Here is a 26,191-nt window from a genome sequence, read left to right as displayed (position 1 = left end):
TGGAAATTTCCTGTTTAAAACTGCTGGCCTTTTACTGCCTGCAAGGTGAAACCTTGTCGTATTTGTGGGCTTGTTCACCCCAGTGATTTTGAACCACGATTGTTTGTTTGATGACCTTTAACTCTCAGAGTTGGACACTGAGAGTGGTCAAGGAATGAAGTAGTTTGGGAAGATCTCACAGCATTTCTTGACTTTGGCCATGCTGTTTTGTTTGTAGGAATTCAAATGAAATAGGAAATACAGTCTTTTTTATTCATCTAACCAATAAAAAGTGACTCAGTCGATAGAATATTTATGAGTTAAGAAAAATAAAACGAGAGAGGGGAAAAAAAAAAACGTCTTTTGGAGTGCTGAACTGCTCTAAGTAAACATAACCTCAGTAGATTCAAAGACAGCACTTAAAAATTATTGTAGCCTTGGTGAACAATGCATCGAATTTGAAATGATCCTCACTCCCTTAAATTCAGCAAGTTCATAAAATGTAAGACATTTTTGTAAAATGAACATGCTGAAGTTAAAATATTGAGGGTTTCATTGTATTCATCATTGCAGTGGAGGCGTGAAATATAGCTCAACAGAATAATCTCACTTGACATTAATAAGTGCATACAAGTATCCTGCGTTAGCGAAAACTATTTTCTGGGAATTTAAACTTCAATTTAGTGCTGTTCTGCTCTTTCTGCCAGAGCTGAGAGGGCTGCTATGGGAACAGCTAGAAGCCCATTTGATGTACTTGGGAGAAATAGGCTCTGCGTTGCTATTGCTTTGATAAAGTGCTGTGGAAAAGCAAAGGCTGGTGTTACTGTAACTGTACTAAGTAAACAATTGATGCTCATCTCACTATCAAGTCTAACAACTATACAACTAATTGTGGGAACAATGGAAAATATTTTGTGGAAAGAAAGACTCTGTAAAACATGGTAACAAACAAATAAATGCTTTAAAAAACTAAAATGACAAAATCAAATAAGATTACTAAAACTTAAAATATAAAATTCTAAATATTAATAAATACTATAATAGTATATAGTTAATACTAAAAATATCACTGGATCAAAGTACACACTTACTTAAATATTATATCTGGTATTAGTCCACACATTTTGAACACTAGGCCTATAGTAGATTTGAAAGAAAAAAATGAGTGCTTGATAGTATATTAGAGTGCCTTAAAGAAAAGCAAATAAAAGACAAATTAAAAACAGTCTTGAAAGTCAAGTTCTTTACTTTGCCTCAGACATTCATTCAGTCTGGGGAATCTTTCATACAAAAGTTCACGGCATCACCAGCAGGTCAACAGCACCTAAAGAAACTTCTCCCTCTCTCTCTGACTGAGAGGTCAACATTGTGCAAACAAAAGCTGGGTCTTGCCCAAAGCTAGTCAGCGAAACACTTCACTCACTGCAAGGCCATGCAGGTGTGTCTGAAGTCAGGTCAGAGGTTGCATGTGTGCTTTGGGAGCTGGGTGGGAAGGGGTTTGTTTTGTTAATGGAGGGGCAAACTGCATGGCCTACTGGACAGCGTTACTGATGTTCTGTGGCTGGAGATGACCTTTGCCCTATTCATGTTCTATCCTATTTGGTTATTGTTGCTAAGCTACACAAGTGATGTCCGCAACCAGAAACTCACCATCTGTCATTTAGCTGCTCTATCAGTGATTACTTTATCAGAAACCAAGAAGCTGTATTAATGATTACCTTAAATTACTGATCACAAACGTTTCATTCAAATTTGCATAATGTAGTGAGGTAGCTAATACTTGATTGCTAACTAAAATAAGTCTCTTCACAACAGCAGCCGTTCAGCTTTGAATTTGGTAGAAAGTATAATCCATCTTAAATGCAATATAATAATATAAATGAGGGTCATTTCTCTTCCTGCTCTGATGGAAACTGGCACTGAGGTCACGGTCTCAGCCTCAGGCCACAGACCTTTTGTCACACAGCTCACATTGGATCTGCGTAGACAGCAGGGTAATGAGAGATAGCTAATCAATCATTGATTGATATTACAAAAATGGGACATTCACAATGCATATGACCTTTTCTACTATCTTCTTCTTTAACATAAGCTAAATTAAAATGCATGCATATGTATGCGCACACACACGCACACGTTGGGTTTTCATGTTTTATGGGGACTTTCCATGGACATAATTATTTTTACACTGTACAAACTGCATTTTCTATCCTCTACCATACCCATCACAAAAAAAACAACATTCTCAAAAAGCATCACCTAGTATGATTTATAAGCTGTTTTCCTCATGGGGACAAAAAAAATTCTCCACAAGTATTTGAGAAAAACACACACGTGATGAATTACAGTGGAATATTAGGTTATATGTAATAACACTACTGTGCAATCATGTGACTGTGGTTTGAACTAGATTCTATAGATAGACATCATAAGCTCTACTTTAGGGTAATTCCAGTCGGGGTGGAATTTATGTTTGCTTTGATGAATGTTTTAACATTTTACTTAAAGGGATAGGTCACCCAGAAATCGAATTTCTGTCATTTACTCACCCTTATGTTGTTCGTTTGTGGAACACAAGACAATATTATGGACACAACTTTTGAAAAATTCTTTGTGTTCCATAAAAGAAAGAAAGTCATATAGGTTTGGGATGACATGAGGGTGAGTAAATGATGACAGAATTATCATTTTTAGGTGAACTATTTCTTCAAGCATTTAAATGGCACTATATGGGGAAAAAGACATTTTAAAACATTGACATTTTCACAAGATTATGAAGCATTGATTGAATTTAAATGAGGTCTAGTAGAAATGATCAGTTATCGTTCTGTCCCTGAAACGGCACACAATTGGATTTATAATCACTGGTGTGCCAACATCATCCGCTGTTATTAAGACATATAATACAAGTTTTGAAAATATCTGCAAACCTTTATTTATTCATTCATCACTGGGGTGTGTCAGAGTTCCAACCCTTGTTGCGAGATATTTATCCTCACTGAGACCATGCGGATAACAAGGTTTACCAAATAACAAGGTACTGCATGCATTATTGATGCTGCCCTCCATGAGACTGTTCGGAATAATAAGCGCTATTTCCCGGCCCCTCATTACCGGCTGTTTTTAAAGGATGTGTTTGGTCGCCATGGACACCACCCTTACATTCTATGCTTAGCAATCTTCACTCTCTCCCTCCTTCTCTCTCCCCACTTCTTGCTATTGAAATTCAGGGCATGTGGGGTACTCGCTGTTTTTAATTTTCATTTCATCATAGGCGCTTTAAGACTGTTGCCAGCACTTATTTGCAGTTTTCCTGCAGACCTCTCCACTACACCCTCTGACAGAACAGATGCTGCAATTAATCAAAGAGTGAGAGTGTGGGCTTCTCTGTGACACAAAACCCGACTCGAGAGCCAATCACGGCAGCCTCTCTCATGCAAATAGCACAAGCATTCTCAAAATTAACTAATTGGGTACAAAATACAGATTGAGAATTCTATTAATGTGGAACAAGATATGCGCAGGCACAGATTCCTTCCCTTCTGTCTGGCATAGCGTGTAAAAAACCAGCACCGGTCAGCACTGTCCTCACGTGCTTATTGTGCATTTATGATAATTAGCCTTTTTTTTTTTTTTTTTTTTTAATCCTACCTTCCCCCTACAAATATTTGTGTCTGGGGGCTCAGGGGTCATTAAACTGTGAAACGCTGTGGAAAAGGAGGTTGATGTGAATGCCCATCTTAATGACTCTGCTTTCACAGGCATAACAGAAACATACATAGACACACCAACAATTCAAACATTTGACAATTCATATTTTTCTTGTCGAGTTGGTACAAGAAAAATATACACCTGTGTATCCGAAATAAACAGAATATTTTAAGTACTGATGTCTTTATTTGAAATCTTTCAGAACTAACAAGGACACATTGAGGAAATATTTTATACAAAAGTATGGCTAATATAATCTTTGAAATGAATCAGTTCCTTGAAATAAATATTTTTGATTATTTTAATTGCAAACAGAGAGACAATATAATACAAAATTATGGCTAGTATAATATTGATGATGATGATGAAGATGGAATGCCTCTTTTAAATGTGTTTTTGGGTGGCAAAAATAGAATTTAATAAATGACACTGATGACGTTTAAAAGCAGGTGGAGTTTCCAAATGACATCAACTGTATTTGTTTTACTGTCAGGTTTTTAAAAACAATTAATTAATTTTGAAATGTAAGCAAAAAATACAAACAAATGATTTGCTGCTACTGTAACTCATAAAAAAGTAGAAAAGAGTACTATGAGATAAAGCAGGTGACAGGTCAGCTTGCCAGCATCTGCATTTAAAGTCTCACATATTAAAACTTTACAACAAGAGGTATGAAAAATGTACAACTTCATTTTCTTTTATCTTACCACTGATTCTTTTACAGCTGGCACAAAATACTTCCATGTCCTTTCTATGATAGTAAAAAACATCTGATAAGATTCCTGTTTAACTGTCCTTGTTGTGAAGTGTAGGGTATTATGAAATAAAAATACCCCACTCAGTAAACCAACAGCCTAAATTCAGTCATTTAGCCATGTGTTTTCATTACACAAAAGAAAGAAAAAAAAAAACATAACTTATTCAATTACATTTCTGAGGTAAAGATAATTACAGAGAAGAATGATTTTTGGAGTGCTGTTACTACTGTTGAAGTGAATTAGAGTTTCGAGGGTTTTGGCTAGAGGAGAAGAGCAACTCCAAGAACTTTCTCTCCACTTTCCTCAGAACACATACAGCAGGTCAAAAAAAGTGTTTAGAGACTTGATGACAGAAATGATCTATGGAAGCGTGTCAAATAGTCCAGCAAAACTCTGTGTTTTACATATTTTCCTGTTTGATAACAGTATGAGATGTGTCATACACCACGTGGTTCTAAAAGCAGGGTGAGCTGATTGAGAGCTTCCCGACAGTGACTGTTAAACAGTTTCATCCGTAGGAATGCCAAGGAGGATGATGGAAAAGGGAAGAAGAGAAGGTAGACTTGACGATACACTGGCCGGACAGTGCAAGAGCCATTCAGCATGTCTCTGATGACCAGTTTAGTACCTGTGCATTGTTCAGTTCATCTCTATCCCTTCTGTGATGCAGTGCCTTCTTTCTGAATTCCCCATTCATTCTTTCATTTTGTCTGGTGGTGAGAGCGAATCCAACCTCATAAATAAAGCTGTTAAATAAACCAATCAGGTGTTTTTGTGATCGTCTCTAAATGTTCTTCCCATGTCATCATGCTCCGACAGAGTTTAAACTCCACAACAGAGAGAGAAAAACCCCAATGAACTAAATATACATACAAATGACTACTGGGCACTCAAGTCTATGAACAGACCTCCCGGTAGCTCAGCCTATCTTATAGACAAAAAATCCAGCTAAGAAGCTTTGTCCTTTTAAAACGTATCTTATATCCATCTAGAACAAAGGACAGTTCTTTGTATAACATTCATATTTTTTTACACACTTCTTAAGTGCAACTTAAAAAAAGCAACCTTGTAATGATGCTTTTCAATAACAACTTCCTTCTGCCTTTCTCGTGGAGTCGCAACTGCAGGTCCGAGGGCTTTTGGTTCAGTAGATGCTCACTTGCGACAGGACCTGCGCGTGAGCCTGTACCTGCGAGGGGTGAGGCTGGGGAGCGGGAGGGGGTGGCGGGCTGCCGAGAGAGGCCGAGTGTGGCGTGCCGGGCGAGTGCTGCACGGGCGAACACTGGGACTGAGGGAGATGCTGCTGCATTTGATGCTGATGCATATGCTGCATCTGCTGCATGTGCTGCATTTGCATTTGCTGCTGCTGCTGCTGCTGCTGCTGCTGCATCTGTTGATGCTGATGTTGCATGTGGTGCTGCTGAAGCTGCTGCTGCAGGTGATGCTGGAAATGCTGCTGCTGCATTTGCTGCTGAATCTGCTGGTGGTGCATTTGCTGCTGCTGCAATTGATGGTGCTGCAAGTGCTGCTGCATCTGCTGCTGCTGCATCTGCTGCTGCATGGAAGTGTGCCGGGATTGCATCGGTGGACTCAATTGTGACGACACGCCCGACTGCGGACCACCCGCTCCCATCTGCCCCAGCAGCTGTGACTGAACGCCGCCGGGCGTCATGTTCTGGTGAGCTACCGTGACCGAGGTAACAATCTGGCTGCCGCCGACGCGCATTTGCAGAGGTTTTGGGGCGATGGCTCGAGGCAGGGCCTGCTGGAGCGCCTGTGCAGCGGCAGACATTGAGGGGTGCTGGGATAGAGGTGAAGGCATCACGAGCCCTGGCGACAGGCTGGTGGAGGCGAGAGTCTGCTGCACCGAGCGAATCGTCTGGGCCTCCGCTGACTCTGCGGCAGCCTGAGACAGAAATAGAGATCGGTCAGATGAATTCTGGTACTCAACAGATTCTTTCTTTTGTAGTGCCCTCTCCTTTATTAGTGCTGATCTGGTGACTGACTCGACAGAAAAAGCTGTTCAGAGAAAATTGCTGCTGTCTTAGATTCAGTGATCTAAAGAACTTGCCAAGAAAGGGATTTATATTATTTAGAAGCCTAGGAAAAGACTTGCACACTCAAAATAAGAAAAATTTCAGTTTGGAGTTTCTGAAAAAAAAAAAAAAAAAAAAAAAAAAGGCTTAATAGATTTACTCAACTGCTGAATCGAGAGCAATGTGATGGTGGTGTCATAACATCCAGTTCTTGAATTGCTTAGACTTTAACATACATGAACAACAGTAGTGCTAAACTGTGTGTAAAATGATTTACATTTTTTACAAGAAGCAACAAATATGCAAATGTTCCCGGCCGCCAGCGAGTTAATGAGGTATGATGGATCATAAGAATATCTCATTCTAATTTGTTAGCTGTATTTAATGCTATTTTTACACCTCTAGTGTGATGGAACAAACACATTCACAGACACATTTAAGTATGCAAGAGAATTCTGTGTGTAGAAAAATCATATATTTAAATCCTTTCCAGTTGGTTTTTAGAAATTCAATTCGTGCAAATCAATGAATGTTAACTAATGCACAAAGGAATAAACACTGCTCCTAGACATAGAACAACTGCTCTTTTCAACCACTTTTCAGCTTTCAGCAGTTCTACATTTGGTGCTTTCTTTGAAAAGTTTACTTTGCAGAAGGTCTTATCTTTTAAAAGTGGTTAAGGACTCAAGATGAAAGTCATTGAGCCTGAAAGTGAGCTGAACTATTATTAACATACTGGTAAACAGAAATATAATAGAAAACAGGATGAATGGAGAAAAAATTAAGGAAACAGTGAGAGGTAGACTGAGAGAAGGAAAGAAAAACAGACAGACGGAGAGCTGTTTAAACAGAAAACATCTTCACCTTTGACACAAGGCTAGCACGGTACGCTGCAAGAGCTTTCAGATACTCCTTCTTCGCTGCTTCTGTTTTGCTTTTGTAAACCTGTGAAGAACAGAATACATGAGGTGTTGTAAACAGATAATTAGCGGAACATTGACTGGCAAGCATGCGTTTCACAACAGGGAGAGCCTGCAGGCTTCATCTTAGCCGGTAATAAAAAACTAAAGAAGGGTGAAATATCAAGCAGTCTGTTGAAACACCTGACATGAATCATTCTGTGCAAAAATTTGAGTAGAAATTAAGAACATTTGTTATTCTAGCTCAAGAAAAAAGACGGCTCGATTTACAGCACATCACGAGGTTATTATGCAGGACAACAGTTTGATACCTGTTTCTGCTCCTCTCCCAGTCCATCCCACATAGAAGCTACTATCTTGGACACCTCTCCAAACGTGGCGTTAGGGTTCTGGCCTTTAATGGCCGCCTGGGTGTCTCTGAAGAACAGGGCGTATGCAGACACTGGCTTCTGGGGCTCATTAGGATCCTTCTTTTTCTTTTTCTTGGGCGTCTTCGGCTTCTTACCTGTGTCAGGGGCGGGACGTTTTTCACCAATCACCTGACAGAGAGAGGGCAACTTATTATAAAATCTCGCTATTTGGATGTTAACTTAAACGTTATGGTGAAAACACTGCATAAAACATTGCATGGATTTAATGGCACTCACCCTGTTTCCTTCCTCTGGATCGTCTTCGTTAATAGAGCTGGATGGAGAGGGTGTGGCCGATTTGCTGGCGGGTGGGGACGGGGACGTGTGAGCAATGTTTGATCCAGTCATATTAAGCCCCAGTTGAGTGTTGATCTGGGACTGGTTGATGGTGGTAAGCTGGTTTTGTGACATCATGCCATTGGGGTTGTGCATGCTAATGATGGAGCGCATCACCATGGTGGGGTTTGGAGGGTACTGACGGAGGTGGCTTTGACCAATAGTCTGCAGAGCAAACAGACAACAAAAACATTTTTAGATATTTGGTGTCAAGATTTTTTTTCTTTGACAGAACTTTAGATTTTATTCAGCAAGGATGCATTAATTTGATCAAAAGTTATTGTTACAAAATATTGCTACAAAAGATTTGTATTTTAAATAAATGCTGTTCTATTGAACTTTATATTCATCAGAGACTCGTAAAGAAAACGTATCACAGTTTGCACAAACGTATTAAGAAGCATTATTTTCAACACTGATAAAAATAAGAAATGTTTCTTGAGCACCAAAGCAGCATATTGGAATGATTTCTGAATGATCATGTGACACTGAATGATGCATTATACTTAAAGACAAGTTATTTTAAATTGTAATAATATTTCACAATATTGTGAAAAATTGCAGATTGTGAATAATAAAAGCTTTAGACAAATTGGCCATTTGTCAGCTATTGACTAAAACAGGGTAGGGTATGCAGGAGCCTGAAGCGTTTGACCGAACAGAGAGTAAAATTATAGCATTTGACAGTCTCCAAAAGCAACCAGATTACAGAGCAAAATCAACTCAAACAGCTTGAGAAAACCATGAGTTCATTTGATCTCCTTTGTTCATTTTTTCATTCTACATCAACTCCTTTCCTTTCTCTCCATCTGGTATTCAGAGACTCAAACTCAATATCTGTATGTGTCAACACATCATAAAGCAGTGCACCTGGCCTTATTGGCCAGACCTGCTGAACCCTCTCCCTTAGTACAATATTCTAACACCTTCCCTCACACACAGATTACATTCTCTTTGTATTAATTCCCTGGGCACACACAGCTTTATATCAAATCTGTGCCTTATCAAAAAAACAATCTACAAAACAATAGCTGTTTTCAACATCATATCCTGGAAAATATGCACTGTTGTATTGTTGTTTTTTTAAAGAAACATACTGCAAAAGTAGTATCAAGTAAAAGAGATTGGTAAAAGGAAAAAAAAACAACAACTAAATAATCATTGAATAAATGACACAATTACACCCTCGCCAAAACAATATTTGCATTAGTTTCATCACTAGAATGCAGAGCCAGCAGCAGTCTTTGTGTCAGACCTGTCTACTGTGTTCATTAGTCATGACCATCTGTGTCTAACACTTTCACTCTAACAGCCGCCGATGCCCTGAAATCACTACAGCCTTCTCTATGTGTCAGTAATGTAAAGAGCGGAGAGAATCACAGAGATGTAAGGCAGCATTTGAGGGCTCATATTTATCAAAGTCTCTGTGTTCTGGCTTTCTCCCCCATGTGAATACATCGACATGATCAATGATTTGAACATGCAACATTCGTCAGACAACCATATGCCCACTTACTCATTTGATTTTACTGAATGAGGTCTAAGAAACTATCAGAACTGGTCTTTAGTTCCAGCAGCACTTTGATCCGGTAGCACAAAGCAGAACAGATGTGAATTCTGAAAAAAGGCTGTGATTTATCTTGAAGCATTTAATGATTTGACAACATTATCTGATGAAAATGAAAAACACGAGATGATTTTGTGTAAAATAGATATTTATGCGTATAATCGGTACATGGAAAAGAAAGAACGATGGATGGACCATTCAAACTAAACTCGCACAAACAGCAGTCAGCTTTCGCTAATAGCAGCCTTTGTAGGCAATGAAAGAAATGTGATTTCTGCTGTCAGAGTGGTTTAGCTGGTAAAATGAGTGAGTCAGTATCCAATCTTTTTATTTATGTCCCTGCTGCACACCCTCCATTTGCATTTTGATTGGAACATTGTCTGCTGACACACAGCTCACATCTACACAGATGCTTTTGATAGTCTTCATAAATCTGTAAATAACTTCTTATCTGAAGAGAAAAGAGGCCAGATGTGCCCTATCCTCTCCTCTGTGTGTTTGCGTGTGCTTGTGCAAATGTTGCTATTATTCCAGCAATCAGCCCATCTCGGCTGACTGTATTCCAGCAAAAAATAACCTTTTTCCTCCTCGTATCTTTATTCCCCAACATACTTTACAGCAGGCACAAAAGATTCCGACATTAAAAGGTGCCAAAAAGAGATGCTGACCAAACAGCTAGACCATACAACGAGCCTCTTGTCCAACACACTGAGACGTTTGATGGATGACCGTTTGGTTCTGCCTCCAATCGTATCCTCACCCCTTTCATCAAAAGCAGAAACCGCAACAAAACAGTCGAGAAAATCTAAAATATTTTTTCCAGCATGTGTTCATAACCATAAAATAACCAATACTGCTTTCAGACGATCGGGATAAGAATCTGAAGATGCCGTGTCAATGGCTAAGAGTATCGGGTCTGCTCTTTAAGATACTGGCCTCGGGATTCTGTGGGGGGTGGGAAAGGAATTGGAGAGTTTATTAAAAGCAGCTTGGTATGAGCTGTTCCATGCTGAAAAGAATGTTAACAAGTTCAATTTTCATTCAATCTTTCTGTGGAGCTCTTGGAAATGTTCCATAACAGAAAAAGGAGTAAAATCATCTATATGGTAATTATAAGGATGAATCTTACAAGTTTGGCCAGTGTGAAAAGGTCAGTTCTATTATGAATAGTTTATCAGCCCCCAGCACATATTCACAGCTGCACTGGAACCTTTACCAACATGCTGCTTTATTTTTCAACCATTTATGGGCACCTGCATTACTGGCTCCTCGAGAAAAAAAAAAAAGAAAATGGAATTTTGAATGCTTGCAGAGACCATGGTAGCGTGAAGATAAATTGTTTTCTACTCGTATTTCTCCTCCACCTACTTACTCTCTTCTCTCAAAACAAACACACATTCTCTCGTTTCATACAGCTCAACTACTGTTCATGCTCAATACACCCTGTACGAATTGCCCCCTCTAAAAAAATGGTCCAAAACATTGTTCCAATCCCTTAAAAAAATAAAAAATAGTAGTCTACAACCTTCCTCTCTTCTCTCTCATCTCTTTTCCTTTCCTCTTCCCTCCCTCCATCTCTCCCGTTGCACTATGGGTATTTAAAACTTGTTCAACATGATTTCATTTCATTTCAAGTACTGGCTGAGAAAACTAAATTACAGAATCAATCACACAGAAGGTCAGGCTAAGACTTCATTACAAGTATTGCATGCCTGCATGAATATCTTTCATTTCTTACTGGCCCAATATGTCACAATGGCTGTCTGACAGAAAAAAGAAGAAGAAAAAGAACAACATGAATGTGAAGGGGAAGAAAAAAAATCCACTTTCAGAGATTGATGTACAACTGATGTCACAACTACTCAGCTTGGAGATAAGATAACAGAAAAGTGTAAAGAGAAAGAGTGGGGGAGAGAGGAAAGTGTGAGCGTGTGTGCCTGGTTGTTTGCTGTTGGAGGAGAAGAAAAATATAGTTTCTGCAACACTGGTCATATTTTCCATTTTATTCACAGACACAGCAGTCAGATCCTCGTTGGTTTGTGAGGGATCATGTTTTAAAGCTCTACCATTGTTGAGTGCTCTGAATCTTACACGTGTTTTATACAAATGCACTGCCAATTCAATAGACCATAATTATATTTTTTGATTCACTGTTAAATATTTACTTATATTCACACATACATACATATAATCATACATTCATTTACAGTCTTTACAAAACACTAATGCACAGAACAATGCATTGTATTGCAATGTATCAAATGTATGCATAACAAAAGAATGTCAGCAAACGGAATTAACTGTTTCTGCCAGTGTTTAAAAAAGATGACTTCCAAGAACAAAATGGGAATGCTAAACCTGCTCTGCACAACCTCCAAGAACATCTCCTCTGAACTTAGTCTAAATAGATGATCAAATAATTTGCTTCTTCATCAGTTTCTGTCTACTCTGAGATCCAGTCAGAACCCAAATTCCAACGAGACTCAAACGAGATGCAGGAGCTTGTTAGGAGAAGAGATTAAATAAATAATGACTTCACATTCTGAATCCTGCCAGACTTCTTCACAGCTGAGAAATGGATTTTGCAGAGTTGGGTTCGGCCAGCAGCATCTGCGGCTAATTTCGCCTGACATACGTGGAGCATTAGAGGGAAAGAATTAGAGGAATAGTTGGCTTCAATGTAGAAACACAAAGGGCATATAAGTTGCTCTTTAGTTGAGTTGGAATGGATTTTTGAGGTAATGTGTAAATTCTCCTGACATACATTCTTCTTTTATTCCCTTGCTGCCCATCTGTTTTAAATATTACATAAATTGGACCCCAAGTTGTACTTATTGGTCAGTCTTCCTGCATTAGATGTAAAATTATAATTCTGAAACACATCAAAATGACTGAAGGACAACGTTAGAGGCTACAGTGCTAACTTCTGCTAGCCCTTACTGAGTCCTTTATAAATGTGAGGCATGGAGTCAAAGGCACGGCACTGTCTGTACCAGTCCCAGAGAGGAGGACAAACTGAGATCAATTCCATTAAGAGGAGAGAGACAGAGTCTTTGAGGAGGACAATGAGTGATGAGCGATAGAGAAGAATCGGAGGGACGGTCACAATGCCACCAGGCACAGAGCAGAGTGCCCTCATTCTCCCCCAAACCCGCTAATATAGTCCCGACACAATCAGAACCACTGTCCACAGAAAGAGCTGCTAAAGAGGAATAATGTTGGAGAGTCAAATCTAATCCCTTCACAGCGCAGTGAGAACAGGCCGTGTTGTAATTGTGTCAAGGTTCCGTTTTTTATTTATTTATTTTTTTCAGATGCATACGAGCTTAACTGACCATGAAATGAAAATTCTTTAGGCAAAAAGCCTTCCGGCAGTCACTTATGCAGCACAGATATTTTAAAAGCTGCAATTATTTTACTTGCCAGCAGCATGGATGGCCAAGAAAGGAGCAATAAAATTTGATGGTGCCTATCTATAATGGAATGTAAATAAAGATATATTATCCCACATATACATATACCACTGTATGTTTATGGAGAGTGAGGACCTATACAGAATTTAAAAAAAATCAAAAGCCTGCCACACATTATTTGCTGGCTAATGTCACTTTTTTTGTCCTTTTACGTATTCAAATTTCTCTGATAGTGATTTCATTTCTATTTTAGCACTTTTAATATATCTAGTCTAGCCATGGGCATTTTCAATGTTTCCCTTATTGGTTAATCCATGTCTATGGCATTTAGGACCCATTTCTCTACCTGAATTAACAGCTATAAAAGCTTGACCATAAAACATGATTATTATGAAACAAATGCTTGCACACACCTTTATTTTACCATACATGTTAGTCATCACCGTGACACAAGGTTAAAGTATAAATATATTCAGCCAAGCAGACCAATTTTATTGCATCTACTGTCTGTTAGAAAGTATGCTGTCTTTTCAAAAATAAGCGTTCAGTCATAATTTTCTACTCCTCATGTCGTTCTAAGTACGTATGACATTTTTTCTTCCATGGAGCACAAAAAAAATTATTTCAAAGAATATACTGGTCGGTCGCTCTTTTCCACAAAGCTATAATAAATGAGTATAGGAGCTTTCAATCTAAAAAAAAGGAGCTTCCAAAGGTAAAAAAATTACAATTAAAGTAACACAAAACTCGTGCACTGTATTCAAAGTCTTCTGAAGCCATACAATAGCTTTGCGTGATGAACAAACCAAAACTGAAGTTAATTAATGATAATTTTCTAATCCAGTGAGCTGTTAACCATTACTACCAGATCATAGAGTCAGTGAGATGAATCTGAGAACCGATGATGAACTCATCAATGAACTTACCAAAGATAACAAGAGGGGATGTCAAGATTGTCAGTAAATAATGACTTAAATTCAGTCTGTTCCTTCAAAGCTTAGGAAGAGCTTTGGAATTTAAAGCGCATGAGTCATAGAGAGAACACTTGTTCAAAATGATATTTTTATGGTGTATGTGTTTTTTTCCTCCATGTTGGAGCTTGAGAGAACCAGACCTCATTAAAATGGAAAGAGTGGCCAGGATATTATCTTTTACATTCCATAGAAAATGACATGAAATGAAGACAGAATTTTTATTTATGGGTGAACTATCCCTTTAAGGCTTTGTCTACAAACTAGTTGTAAAACACTGACACGTAACATCAGGCACCTTGATTTGTTTTGTGCATAACACCTTTGGCAAACTTATTTGCATTTAGAGGAGGAAAACTACCTGGATTTAAATCTGCACCTAAATACAGGTGAAGCTAAAATCTAAATGTAACTGCCAGTGAAAGATGATGTGGAAATTTATTTTGTGGAATTCGTTGCCTTTGTATAACAACTGCCTTCAACATCTGTAAACAATAAGATTTTTAAGATGTAAATAACCAAGTAAATAACCAGACACTTACCCCTGGATGTCCATTGTTGATTTGTCCTTCCTGCTCCATCATGTTTCTGGAGATGGTGATCGAAGGCAGCTCCAGGCTCTGGGGTGGAAACTGCGGGGTGAATGACCCCCGCTGAGAGTTGGGGTGGTCAGGTAGCCTAGGGAAAGGTGAGTCCACCTCCTGGAGGCCCATACCAGGCTCGGTCTCAGGCGGAGGGGTGATGGGTGGTATTTCAAACTCTTCGTCACCAAGACTCGGAGTATGAAATGTCTAAGGAAAAGACAAAGGAATTATTTATGCACAAAATTTGGACACAGTTGAAATCCTGAAATCACACAAATTCTTAATACTGTTAAAAAGAAGAACCACTGCAATTCAATTAAACAAAACCTACTGATTTCTTATAAGATGAAAACATTTAATCTCAGAGCTGTGAAATATATTGACCAGAGAAGAAGAGATAAGAACACCTATTTGATACGTGTACAAGAAAATGTTCATTCAGACTCAAACCATTACATTTTCCATTAAACAGGGTGTGAAAAACAAGATGTCTGACTCTGAAATGCAATATTGTGCTATCATCACACTAGCAGGAGGACAAAATTAAAGCCGCTTAATCCGAGCTGGATGATGTTGGCTGGAGGAGAAAGGGAGTGCAGGGAGTGATGGGTTTAGAGAATATTCACACAGATTATTTTAGCTGTCCAAAAGTGTCACATTTTGTTCTTCTCAGTTGCACCAACAATTCTGTTCATCAAACGACCAAATCCCTCTGCCTGTGAATTACATTATCGTCACACTTAATTTGCTTATGTTGACTACCTGCTCTGGCTCCTCCTCATCTAGGAATTCAATGACCTCCATTCCTCTCTATCTCTCTCTCTCTCCCTCTCTGTTTGTATTCAGAACCTCTAGTTTCATGTTCAATCTTGTTCTCCATCTATACTTTAATACTCTCAATGAGTTTCCTTCACTACCTCGAAAAAACATATCAACATCATGTCAACACATCATTCATCCTCTGAAGCTGTTTGTCTTTCTTCCTGCTGTCACTTTATATCTTGTCTTTCATGTTCTTACTTCCTCATTCTCAACCTTTTTCTTTCCAGTTTTTTACTTCTCTTTTGTAAACGAATTATGTGCACAGGGAATATGCCAACAGTATTTATTTTTTGATTATAGAAATGTTTTTCTCATTTTAGTGAAAGTCCCACACACTACAGTGAGTCTTTCCAAGAACTTCTATTTTTTTTTTTACATTTAGCTAATGATATTTTTAATCCCCTACACCTAAACTAAACCCTTACAAAAACCTTTTTGTATTTTAGATTTTAATTTAGACATTATTTAGTACATTTACTAAGCCCTTTTCCTTATAAGCCGTTGGCTGGTCACAATGTAGGTACTTTCAGGCGTCCTTACAAGGACATTTGGTCCTCACAGTGTAGGTAAAACCTGACCACCATCCCCCCAGCCCTGCACACACACACACACACACACACACACACACACACACACACACACACACACACACATATATATATACATATACATATATATATATATATATATATATATATATATATATATATATATATATATATATATATATTTATTGAGAGAGAGAGAGAGAGAGAGAGAGAGAGAGAGAGACTCAAAGCTCATTCAATGCCTGTATGATGAGATCCAGTCGAAGGGGGGGTAAGGCTAATAATCAGCTCTTTTTCCGTCACCTCTCCCTCTTATTTTCATTTTTTATGTGGCTCCATTCCAGCATTTAACTTGCAGCATTTTTTCCAAAGCTGTGAGCAGCAGATCTTTTAAAGGCAGTGGTGTGTTTTGTCATAGAGAGAGCCAGGGGCTTGCAGTGCCTAACACATGTTCACATTACCTCCAACTAAAGCCATTAGTGGCCAGCACAGCTCTGTTTCCCAGTTCTCCATTAACACACAAGCTACAAACTCATTTTCCCTCCCTGTGGCATTGCAGCAGTTAACAGTGTGTTAATCAAAACAGCGGCGTTGAGGCATAAATAATAAAAATTGTGTCATGAGAGAAGAACGCTTCGAATATCATGCACATGGCAGTGATCACAGGACATCACGGACACTGAATTTAAGGGCCAACAGGGAAGTAAAATAGAGGAAGAGAGGGGAACTAAATAAAAAAATAAATACAAGATTGATAAAATGGAAGGGAATGAATGATAGCAAAGCAGAGAACACAGAGAGAGGAAGAGAGTGGTGCTCTTTTCATTTACTTTACTTCATGACCTTTATCTATGAATAAGACCTGCAGTGCCAGCATGTTTTCACAGTACAATACCGCAGAGAAAAAGAAAGTGTGAGAGAGAGAGAGAGAGAGAGAGAGAGAGAGAGAGAGAGAGAGAGAGAGAGAGAGGCCCGACCTAAATGTCCCAACAACACACAGCTGTGCTGTAAGATCTGATACGACATTCAAAGATCAAATGTGAGGTACATATAGTCCCTTTTTCATCTTTTTCACATCAGAGCATAACTAAAATGACACTGACCTTTACAAATAACAAAACAAAACACTGAATACCTGACTGAACACAATGAGACAAGAGAGAGAGAAGGCAGAGATTAAATTAACATCTGCGTGTGTGTGTGTGTGTGTGTGTGTGTGTGTGTGTGTGCGTGTTGAAAGATCAGGTCAGTGGTCAATTTGTGTAAATCTTCAGAAAGTGCTGTTTTTAAGTGTGTTCAGTTATTTTTTACATAAGTGATCTTGGATCGGTTTGACTTGCATGACACTTATATGAGAAAATGTCAATCAAACAAACTAATTTCTCACTAAAGTGAACTAAACATCTAATTAAAAAAAACAAAAAAAAACACTTTAAACGCTAAGTTGACTAAAAATAGATCTGTCATTACTTTGAATTTCAGTGTAAATGCAAGTACCAGCAGGTTCATTTTCATTCGGTTCACTTGTTGGTCCACTTAAAAGGTGCAGTTTTTCAACACACCAAACTCAGTGTCCTTGTTCAATAAAACAATAAAAACAAATATTGATCTTTAGGCTTGATAATAAAACATGATCTTATAGTTTATAGCTTAAAATATAATATGATTCCAGTAAAACAGAACACACACTACACTTTATATGAATATATGTTTGGAGGCAAATTTCTGCAAACCCAATTGTGATAAATTAATCATGTTTATTACAAAAACATCATGAGATTATTCAGGATTGATTTTAATTTACAGACAGCCTCAGGTTATACATACATCACCCGTGCACAGAACACAATAGAGTAATATTTCTGCTATAATTTCCTCACTTTACCTGGCATTGCAATGAGGTCCAACCCTCAAGCCTTCATTTGTGCAGAAAGCTGAATGATGACCTTTGAGAGTCTGTGTGGAGTTTACAGGGGTGTTTATTATTATTTAATCTGCACAGACATCAATTAAGCAGATCATCTTCTCCTTTGCTTGCCATTATTTCCTTTGAATATACTAACCTGTAAAGGTTATTTATGTATTTTTAAATATTATGTAGGAGTTTTGCTTTCATTTGAACCAATCACATTAAAGTTATGCCAACCGTTGAAGAGACAGCTGAAACAAACTCGGTGTGAAAACACTCAGAGAGGTCTGAGTTTGGAATGTGTATATTGGGACCGCTAATGATTAATCAACTATCGATTTATTGTCGATAATAATTTAATTAATAAAACTTATTGATGGTCGATTAAGCAAGGTCATCAGTGGAGTGCGTAGTTTTAAGGTGTGTGCGGCTCATGTGCAAAACGTGCAGAAGACACACAAGAAAAAAAAAAAAGAGAGCGCACCGTAGTTACGTACTCTATATGCATTAATGTCTTCAAACTGTGCGATGGATTAGGTTTATTTCTAAACATAATTAATGGTGCAAAGGGTCCAAAAAACCCTCCAAAAACAAGTGATTTTAATGAACATATGAACTACTTACATGTGTAAACAAAATAACAAAATCATAAAAGTACATAGAATAAACAGCTAGTAATAAGATCCTGGTTTATGAGTGATGATCTTCCAGCACTGTTTCAGCTGTGTGCTTCTATAGACTTTATGCGTCAGAGAAACAAGTGTGCAGCCATCTATAGAATATGGCATATTTCTATGTCATCGCTGTTGAAGAGTAATTAGGCTAGTGGATTTACTTATTGTAGAATTAACTAAAGTTATCATAGGCCCCATCCATCAACCCTAATACGCTAAAGTCAGATAGCCAAGGTAAAACAATAGCACCGATTATGAAGCAATAACCCCTTTCACTTTGTAGATTTAGTAAACTGATTCAGCAGAGACATAAGCAGCAGTTGTTAAAAGGCAGTGAATCACAATTACTGAGCATGATGGTTAGAAGGATCGATAGAGCAAAGCTCCTAATATCAACTCAGCAGAGAGAAAAGCTCTCCTCAGATGACAGTGGCAAAGACTCTCAGAGTCCAATAGCAGCCATTCCAAATCCATTTCTACATATACAGTAGTGATTACATGTGTGTGTAATGAGATTGTGTGTGATAAGTGATATTACTAAGTGGAACTGAATATGGCCGTATCAGTTTCGGTTCAACAGCAGGAAGGAAGAGGTCACCTTATCAAGCACTGTGATATATGGTTTCCATATCATGTAGCATTACAATGCTCAAGATAATGTGGTTTACATGTATTATCATGTATGAAATATTATTTATATTTCTTGATCAATGTTTATGAATTATTGATTAATTATTGATTCATTTTTACAGGAAAATACAGTAAAACTTGTTAATTGGTTAACTGTAAGTTATCTATGTAATGTGAAAACTATGCAATTTTGCTGTAAATATTGCCAATTTAAGTTTTTTTTTTTACTATGTAATTCACAGAGAAAAACAGTAAAATGACATTCCCAGAAGACCCTACGTGACGCATCACATGTTTGTTTTCTCATTTATGTAATCAGTAATGTACATTAGGGTATTTTGTGTTATATTTTCTGTTATTTATCATGTTTATTGAATGTTTTAAGTTTAACAATTTTCACTCAAAAAAAGCTGGTAAATTTCACAAAAAAAAAAAAAAATAGAAGCAAAGAAACAGATTGAAGTAATCCTGAATTAAACATGTAATTTTGAAGTAGATAAAGTGTTTTATGGACAGACCTGTCCCCACATGTATTATCATATTAATGCAGAAAGCAGATTTTGGAAGTTCAAGTAGATTGGTACATTAACATTCTATCACTTAATGAAATATACAATTCTAAGTTGTGAAGTTATTCCATCCCGTAATATCTGACACTGTCACTTTTTTTTTTTTTTTTTTTTTCAACCACATAGCTGCCATTCTTTACTCAAAAAATATTCGGTTAAATTGATAGTATTTATCGTCAAAGGTCTATTTAAAAATATAACAGGATGATGTGTATATAGACATGATTTACATTAAAACTAATGTTATATACAGTATATTCAGGTCTGTATACAAAGTGCAGTGTGTCAGGCTCAGAGATATTTAGCCCCTCTCTCCTGGTCTCTCTCTCTCTCTCTCGCCTAAAGATGACATATTAAGCAGATTAATGAAAGAGCTAAAGCTCATGGAAAACCCATCACACTGTGAAATTACAGCACTCACTAGGGTAAAGTCCCTTTAATTTCTCTTCAGCTTGAGTTACAAGAAACAATATCCTCCTTCCACCCCCCTACACATATTTCAGGTATGGGAAAGAGGAATTTAAATATTAATGCTTCTAATTTCATTGTGTCATGTGTCATAATACCAGCTGCAGTGCGAAGAAGGAAACATTATTTCTTAGGAAAAATTTCAACTAGGGGAAATTTTCCGTCAACACTCGACAGCCCTACTTCCACTGCAGGTGCCAACTTGGAGCTTGGCCTCAGCAAAGGAACACTTTTATCAGAAGAATTTATGGAGATTGCAACCGACTCCATCAAATGTGGGTACAACTGCCTGTGACCACCTGAACTTAAAATGAAAATGAAGCGAGAGGCCCACGCAAACCCATCGTTACCAACAAATGTGCAACAAACGTACTTCATGTTCACAGGCATTATCTTTGCTTAGCCAGCACGAGTCTATTGATGCCGTTGAGATTGTGAGAAGGAGATTTGCATTGGAAATTTGATGGAAATCAGGCAGTGGCAACAGTGAGTGTAACAGTGAGTGACAACACGTACTGTAAAGCACCTGAATCACACACAGATAGTAGGGCCAGCCTGAGATACACAACCTGTGATTTGCAGTATATTGTCAGACTCACTGACAGAGGATAAAAAATTATGTGTGTGAGAGAGGTGCCACTTTTCTTTCCTTTTCTAGCTTGATGGTATCTTTAAATGATCATGGGGACAGGTGTTTACATGCATGCTCCTTTAGCCGTCACCTGGAGCATACCAGCAGGATGTGAAAACGTGGAATATCCCCCTGCAAAAGTGACCCTAATCCCATCTCAACACTCAGAGCCCCCTGTGCTCCTCAACCTCTGGTCAGTACTTAGCCGTTTGCACTGTTAACGCTGGTAAACATATCAGCTCCACTGGCGGAATCATTCAGTCAGATTATAACATATGTGTATTAACACGTAGCTGCTGGCGTAACAAGCTCTAAGCTTTAAGGGTTTGGGGTGTGGAAAATCCCAAAGCAGTTCAGGAAGGCATGTAGAGAGCTAATCATGTTTTATGTAAATGCAGCAGCTGTACACCTGCCGCTGAAATTAATCACTTCATTTGAACGTAGAGAGAGGCAAGCATGCTAAATGAATTGACTTTGTTTTGAAACAATAAATGGTTAGACATGGAAATTACTGTTTAGTGATTCCAGAATAATACTGCTGGGCATGAACTAACAATGGTTTACCATCCATAGAAATGTAAAGGTTATCTACAACAATGTACTCACATCTCCTGCTAGCAGGGCTCCGTTGGCATCAGCCATGTTCATGTAGTTGTTGTTATTCCCAAACTGCAAAATAAACGAGAATAGATTAGTCATTTCAGTTGCACCTCTCGCTAATTCACTGTAGTTGTATTCTTCAGTCACAATATAGCAATGAATTTTGTTTTATGCACAACATAGTGGGGATTGGAGATTAATCCAAAATGAACCAATTCTTTGATTCGGAGTTGGGTTTGGGGAGTCGACTTTATTCGGGGCAGTCTGATAAATCTTTGAATCATTCATTCAACAAAATCATTCAATTTGTGTCTTACAAGTGTTTTACAAGTATTTGTGTTGCATTTTCATGTAATAAAATATTTTAGTAAACCTATATAAGTAGGTAAATACTGCTGTTGATTAATATATATTGCTGCATAAATGAAAATAATCAGATTTAATTATTTGTCAAGTTGTCAGCATTTAGTGAGATACAACGTGAAAAATTATTGCATTAGATACTTTGAATTGACTAAATAAAAAATAAAAATTAAAAAAAATTCACAAAACAGCCACAGAACAGTCATTTAAAATCCAGATTTTAAAGGATGATAATAATTACTTGAATTCTAATTTCAGAATCAATTCCAAATATTCTGGAATCAAACAGCCATAGGAAATACTGACAGGCCTGTACATTAATGTTATCTGAAATATTTCTTCTATCTTGCAAAGCAGTACCAAAACGGTTCATTGATTAGTTCACCCCTCATGTATGTAACTGGGTAATAATAATGACAGACACAGAAAGTAACCCAGTTGCTAATGCACCTCGCATCGTACTGTACATCAGTGGGGCAGCTAGGTGTGGCAACTTTGCATTTGAAAAGCAGGGAAGTCGCACAGTCGTCTTAATAATCTGAAATGCCCACACAGGCTGATGAAAGATCACAGTTTATTACAGCAGGTTACAGCATGTTAAAACTGACGCTACATACATATTCAGGTCATTTTCTTTATTTTACATGTGAAAAAATATAATGGGATGGTGGTGTTGTTTATTCTACAGTATATCCATGTAGTATTCTACAGCTTCCATTCTAAATGGAGCTCTTTTCTTTATTCTGATCCTTTATTCTATCTGTACCCCTCTAAATCAAACATGATGGCAAATTGTTGAAATGGCAGGCATCCTATCTTTTCTTCTGAGACACAAACACACTGACAGGTAGGAACAATGGAAGAGCAAAATGAGGAATTATGGGTTAGCAGCTGGAGGGCCAGCACAGAGGGCCCTCTATAACCAGACAAATCATGCATACACACACACACACACACACACACACACACACACACACACACACACACACACACACAAACATCAACTAGAACAGCCAGAAAAAGTCTTCACAACAGCCTCAAGGCCCTGATTCAATGGTGCATCCAACAGCAAGCTTTTGTCTGTTTAAAACAAAGTGATTCCTTCAGATGTTACACAACCAGAAGAGTCGGAATAAGAGGGGAAAAGGGCTTTCTTATCTTATTGTGGAGGGCAAACAATTGCAGGAACAAATTAAGATCAGAGCAAAATGAGAAGAGCATTAATTTATTTTTCCCTTGCTTTGTTCTCTCTCCCCCCCTCATCTTTTTGTCTGAGTGGTTAGTATGCGAATGTAATTACCGAAGGAACTGTAGCTAATCAACTGCGAATGGTATCCATTAATTAGTCTATGCCCTGGAGAGAGAGTGAGCAAGAGAAAGAGCGGTGGGGGAAAGAAAAAGAATTAGCTGAAATGTTAAGTCTAACCAGCACATATACACATGTAACCGCGCACAACACAAACACACACACAGGCCTTGCGGCAGCTGCAGGACTTGAAGAGCAGGTGTTTTGGGCTGAGGAGGCCTTTTGGAGCGCTCACCTGGTGCATATACACTAAAGAGGAACAACACACTGCCTTGCACAACACAGCACCATAACGTCAGTAGTATAATGCCTCTGGAAATAGAAAAACTGAAAAATGAACATTTTTCTAGAGCGTGTCTTTTTTTGTTATAAGCATTCTGATCATATCAGGAAAAGTCTGCTGTCAGCGGTGCAGTTTAGGTGCCATTTACTCCAAACCATGATGGTGAACTGGTGTGAGCTGGTTGAGAGTAGTATGAGAAAAGCAACCAAAGTTTTTGGAGCAACCAATGGGGAGAGAGACAGAAAGAGAGGTCTTTGACTAAACATCTCATTAAAGAAAATAATTACCCCCATCCCACCCTCCAAAAATGGAGAATAATTCTAAAAAAAAAAAATTAATAAACAAATCAATATAACTGCAGCACTGTTCAGAGTCAACATGAAACAAAAGTTTTTGAAAAAGTAGAAATTTTCTAAATGAATGTATTATTATGAATGATTCATCAGTGAATCATGCTATTCCAAGGAAAAAAATAGTTCATCCATTATCATTAAATCAAAATGTAATAAAGTTTCCTCTTATGCTGACATCACTTAGGCTATTGGATAAATGTTAATCAGCACTCTTAAAAAGCCGGTTTTCACAGCGATGCCATAGAACAACCACTTTTCTTAGGGTGAAGAATATTTGAATAATCTAAAACACTTTTTCCACAATAAAGAACTTTCTATGCAATGGAAAGGTTCCATGGATGATAGAGGTTCTTCATGAAACCATAGATACCGATACCTTTATTTTCAAGAGTGAAGTGTCAAATATCAATTTATGCATTGTTTTAACTCGCATTCGGACTATTTCTATTCTGGTATGTAGCCTAATGTTTTATTATGATCCAATTGATTCCACCTCATACTTTTTTACCATTAAATATCCACTTCTAAATAGTTACATTATGGAAAATAGATTGCAAACAGCAATTCATATTGACTTTACCAATGAATTTACAAAATATCATCTTTTGAGAAAGTTAAAAAAGAAGAAAGAAAGGGAGGGAGAGAGAGATCTATCAAATGAGAGACAGAGAGAGAACACAAGGTGGATTCTGAGAAGATGGAAAAAAGTTCATGCCTCATTTCATCACTAATGTGGGTCTACATAATACAAACAGCAAAGGGGAAGAAAGTGTGTGCGTGTGTGTGTGTGTGTGTGTGTGTGTGTGTGTACACTAGCACTGCTCCAGGCTTTAAGTTATTCGTTCACACCATCAGCATTCACCCTGTTTTAAATCCCATTACCTGCCTCTCTGCCTCGCATCACTGACATATGGAGATCCACGACTCATGAATATTAATTGAACAAACATTATTCTCAAATAAATATAACAGAAGGACAAGAAGTGCTGCATTAAATCACCTTCCACTTGTCAGCTGAACATTTAACAACTGATGCCGATAAACAGAAATAAAATGAAAGAGAGCTTTTAGGAAACAGAAGTTAGCGTGAATGGAAAAGGACACGGGGTGTTGTTGTCGCTCTTGGCTCTCTTCAGTGAGAGAGCAGACCCTCTCATGTTCATGGCAGGGTGGGATTGAGCCAGATGCCAAATGAGATTAGCTGTGATGGGAGGATGAGACAAACTGAAAGAATGAAAGAGAGAATGCTGAAAATGGGTCAGATCAGACAATGGAGCCTCTGTAATTAACAAGATGAGAGAAGCAATGCAAACACTATACCTCTGCCTCGTTAGTGAACAGTAACAAGCTCAAAACACACCCATATTAGGCATGAGTCACAATGGATGACTAGTCAACTTTCAACTAGTCAACTAGTCATTTAACAACCAACCAGCAGATTAGTGATGTAAATTTCAGTATTTATTCTCATTTGTTTTCCTAAGTGTTTATTTCTTAGCATTAGTGCTTTAATTAACGTATAATTTAACTTTTTGGAAATATGTAGTTGTACACGTCTAACCTCTATACTGACTAAAAATGCTCAAATCAGACAATGTATAGTACAGATATATATATATATTAGTGGTGGGCCGTTATCGGCGTTAACGTGCTGCGTTAAAAAAAATATCGCCGTTAATCTATTCTCAAAGTTGGGTTGGGAGCTGCCTCTATACTACACAAGCTATGATGACGCAATCTACCCGCGGCCGAGAGGTAAACCCGGCTGCAACGCATCATAATTCGTCGTCATCTTAAGTAAACTGCTGAAAGTGAAAGCTTTGGTTTTGAAAGTGAAAGAAAGGTTTGGATTTAAGCCGTCCAACGAGCAGCAGCAAACTATATAGACAGAGTGTGTGGGGTAACAGTTCGGTAAGTTAACACACAACTAATCCGTTCTACCACCTCAAATTCAAAACGAAACATATCACTGAATACCAGCGCGCGCGTATTATTCCCAATATATCTTAGTGGTGTAGCACATAATCTCTGTCTGCGCCCGATTTTAAGAATCGTTGTTGTGTTTCTTTTTAACTGAAAAGACATCAGTTAGACAATAATCAAATTTAAATTTGGGGTTTCATAAGCTCCAAGCCATAATAAACATTAGACCTACTTAAGTCTCTGCTGCTAGTGTACTTAAATTTTATTTATCTGCAAAATTATGTTGTATAGGCTACTTACAGTTTTGCACAATATATGTTCTCAAAACTACATACACCCTTAAAAAAAAAAAAAAAAAAAAAAAAAAAATACATTTAGCAGTTGTTTAGCAGGGTCTGTGTAACCTGTTCTGAAATGGTTTTATTAT

General features: G+C 37.9%; 1 protein-coding gene across 1 annotated transcript in view; it reads right to left on the bottom strand.

Moving 5' to 3' along the window:
- Nucleotides 1–3,860: 3,860 nt before the first annotated feature.
- tox3 (TOX high mobility group box family member 3) overlaps nucleotides 3,861–26,191 on the bottom strand; it is a 58,380-nt gene continuing 36,049 nt past the window's right edge. Inside the window, exons 2-7 of the mRNA XM_079866316.1 lie at nucleotides 21,543–21,605; nucleotides 14,644–14,892; nucleotides 8,052–8,315; nucleotides 7,716–7,943; nucleotides 7,349–7,429; nucleotides 3,861–6,354 (exon numbers count right to left, since the gene is read on the bottom strand). Of these exons, the coding sequence (XP_079722442.1) occupies nucleotides 5,593–6,354; nucleotides 7,349–7,429; nucleotides 7,716–7,943; nucleotides 8,052–8,315; nucleotides 14,644–14,892; nucleotides 21,543–21,605 (1,647 nt within the window). The 3' untranslated portion in view covers nucleotides 3,861–5,592. The remainder of the gene's footprint in view (nucleotides 6,355–7,348; nucleotides 7,430–7,715; nucleotides 7,944–8,051; nucleotides 8,316–14,643; nucleotides 14,893–21,542; nucleotides 21,606–26,191) is intronic.

The sequence above is a fragment of the Squalius cephalus genome (genome assembly GCF_949319135.1).
Source record: "Squalius cephalus genome assembly, chromosome: 3".
Classification (NCBI taxonomy): domain Eukaryota; kingdom Metazoa; phylum Chordata; class Actinopteri; order Cypriniformes; family Leuciscidae; genus Squalius; species Squalius cephalus.
Note: the sequence above shows the minus strand (reverse complement) of the source record. Positions and strands in the feature narration are given on the sequence as shown.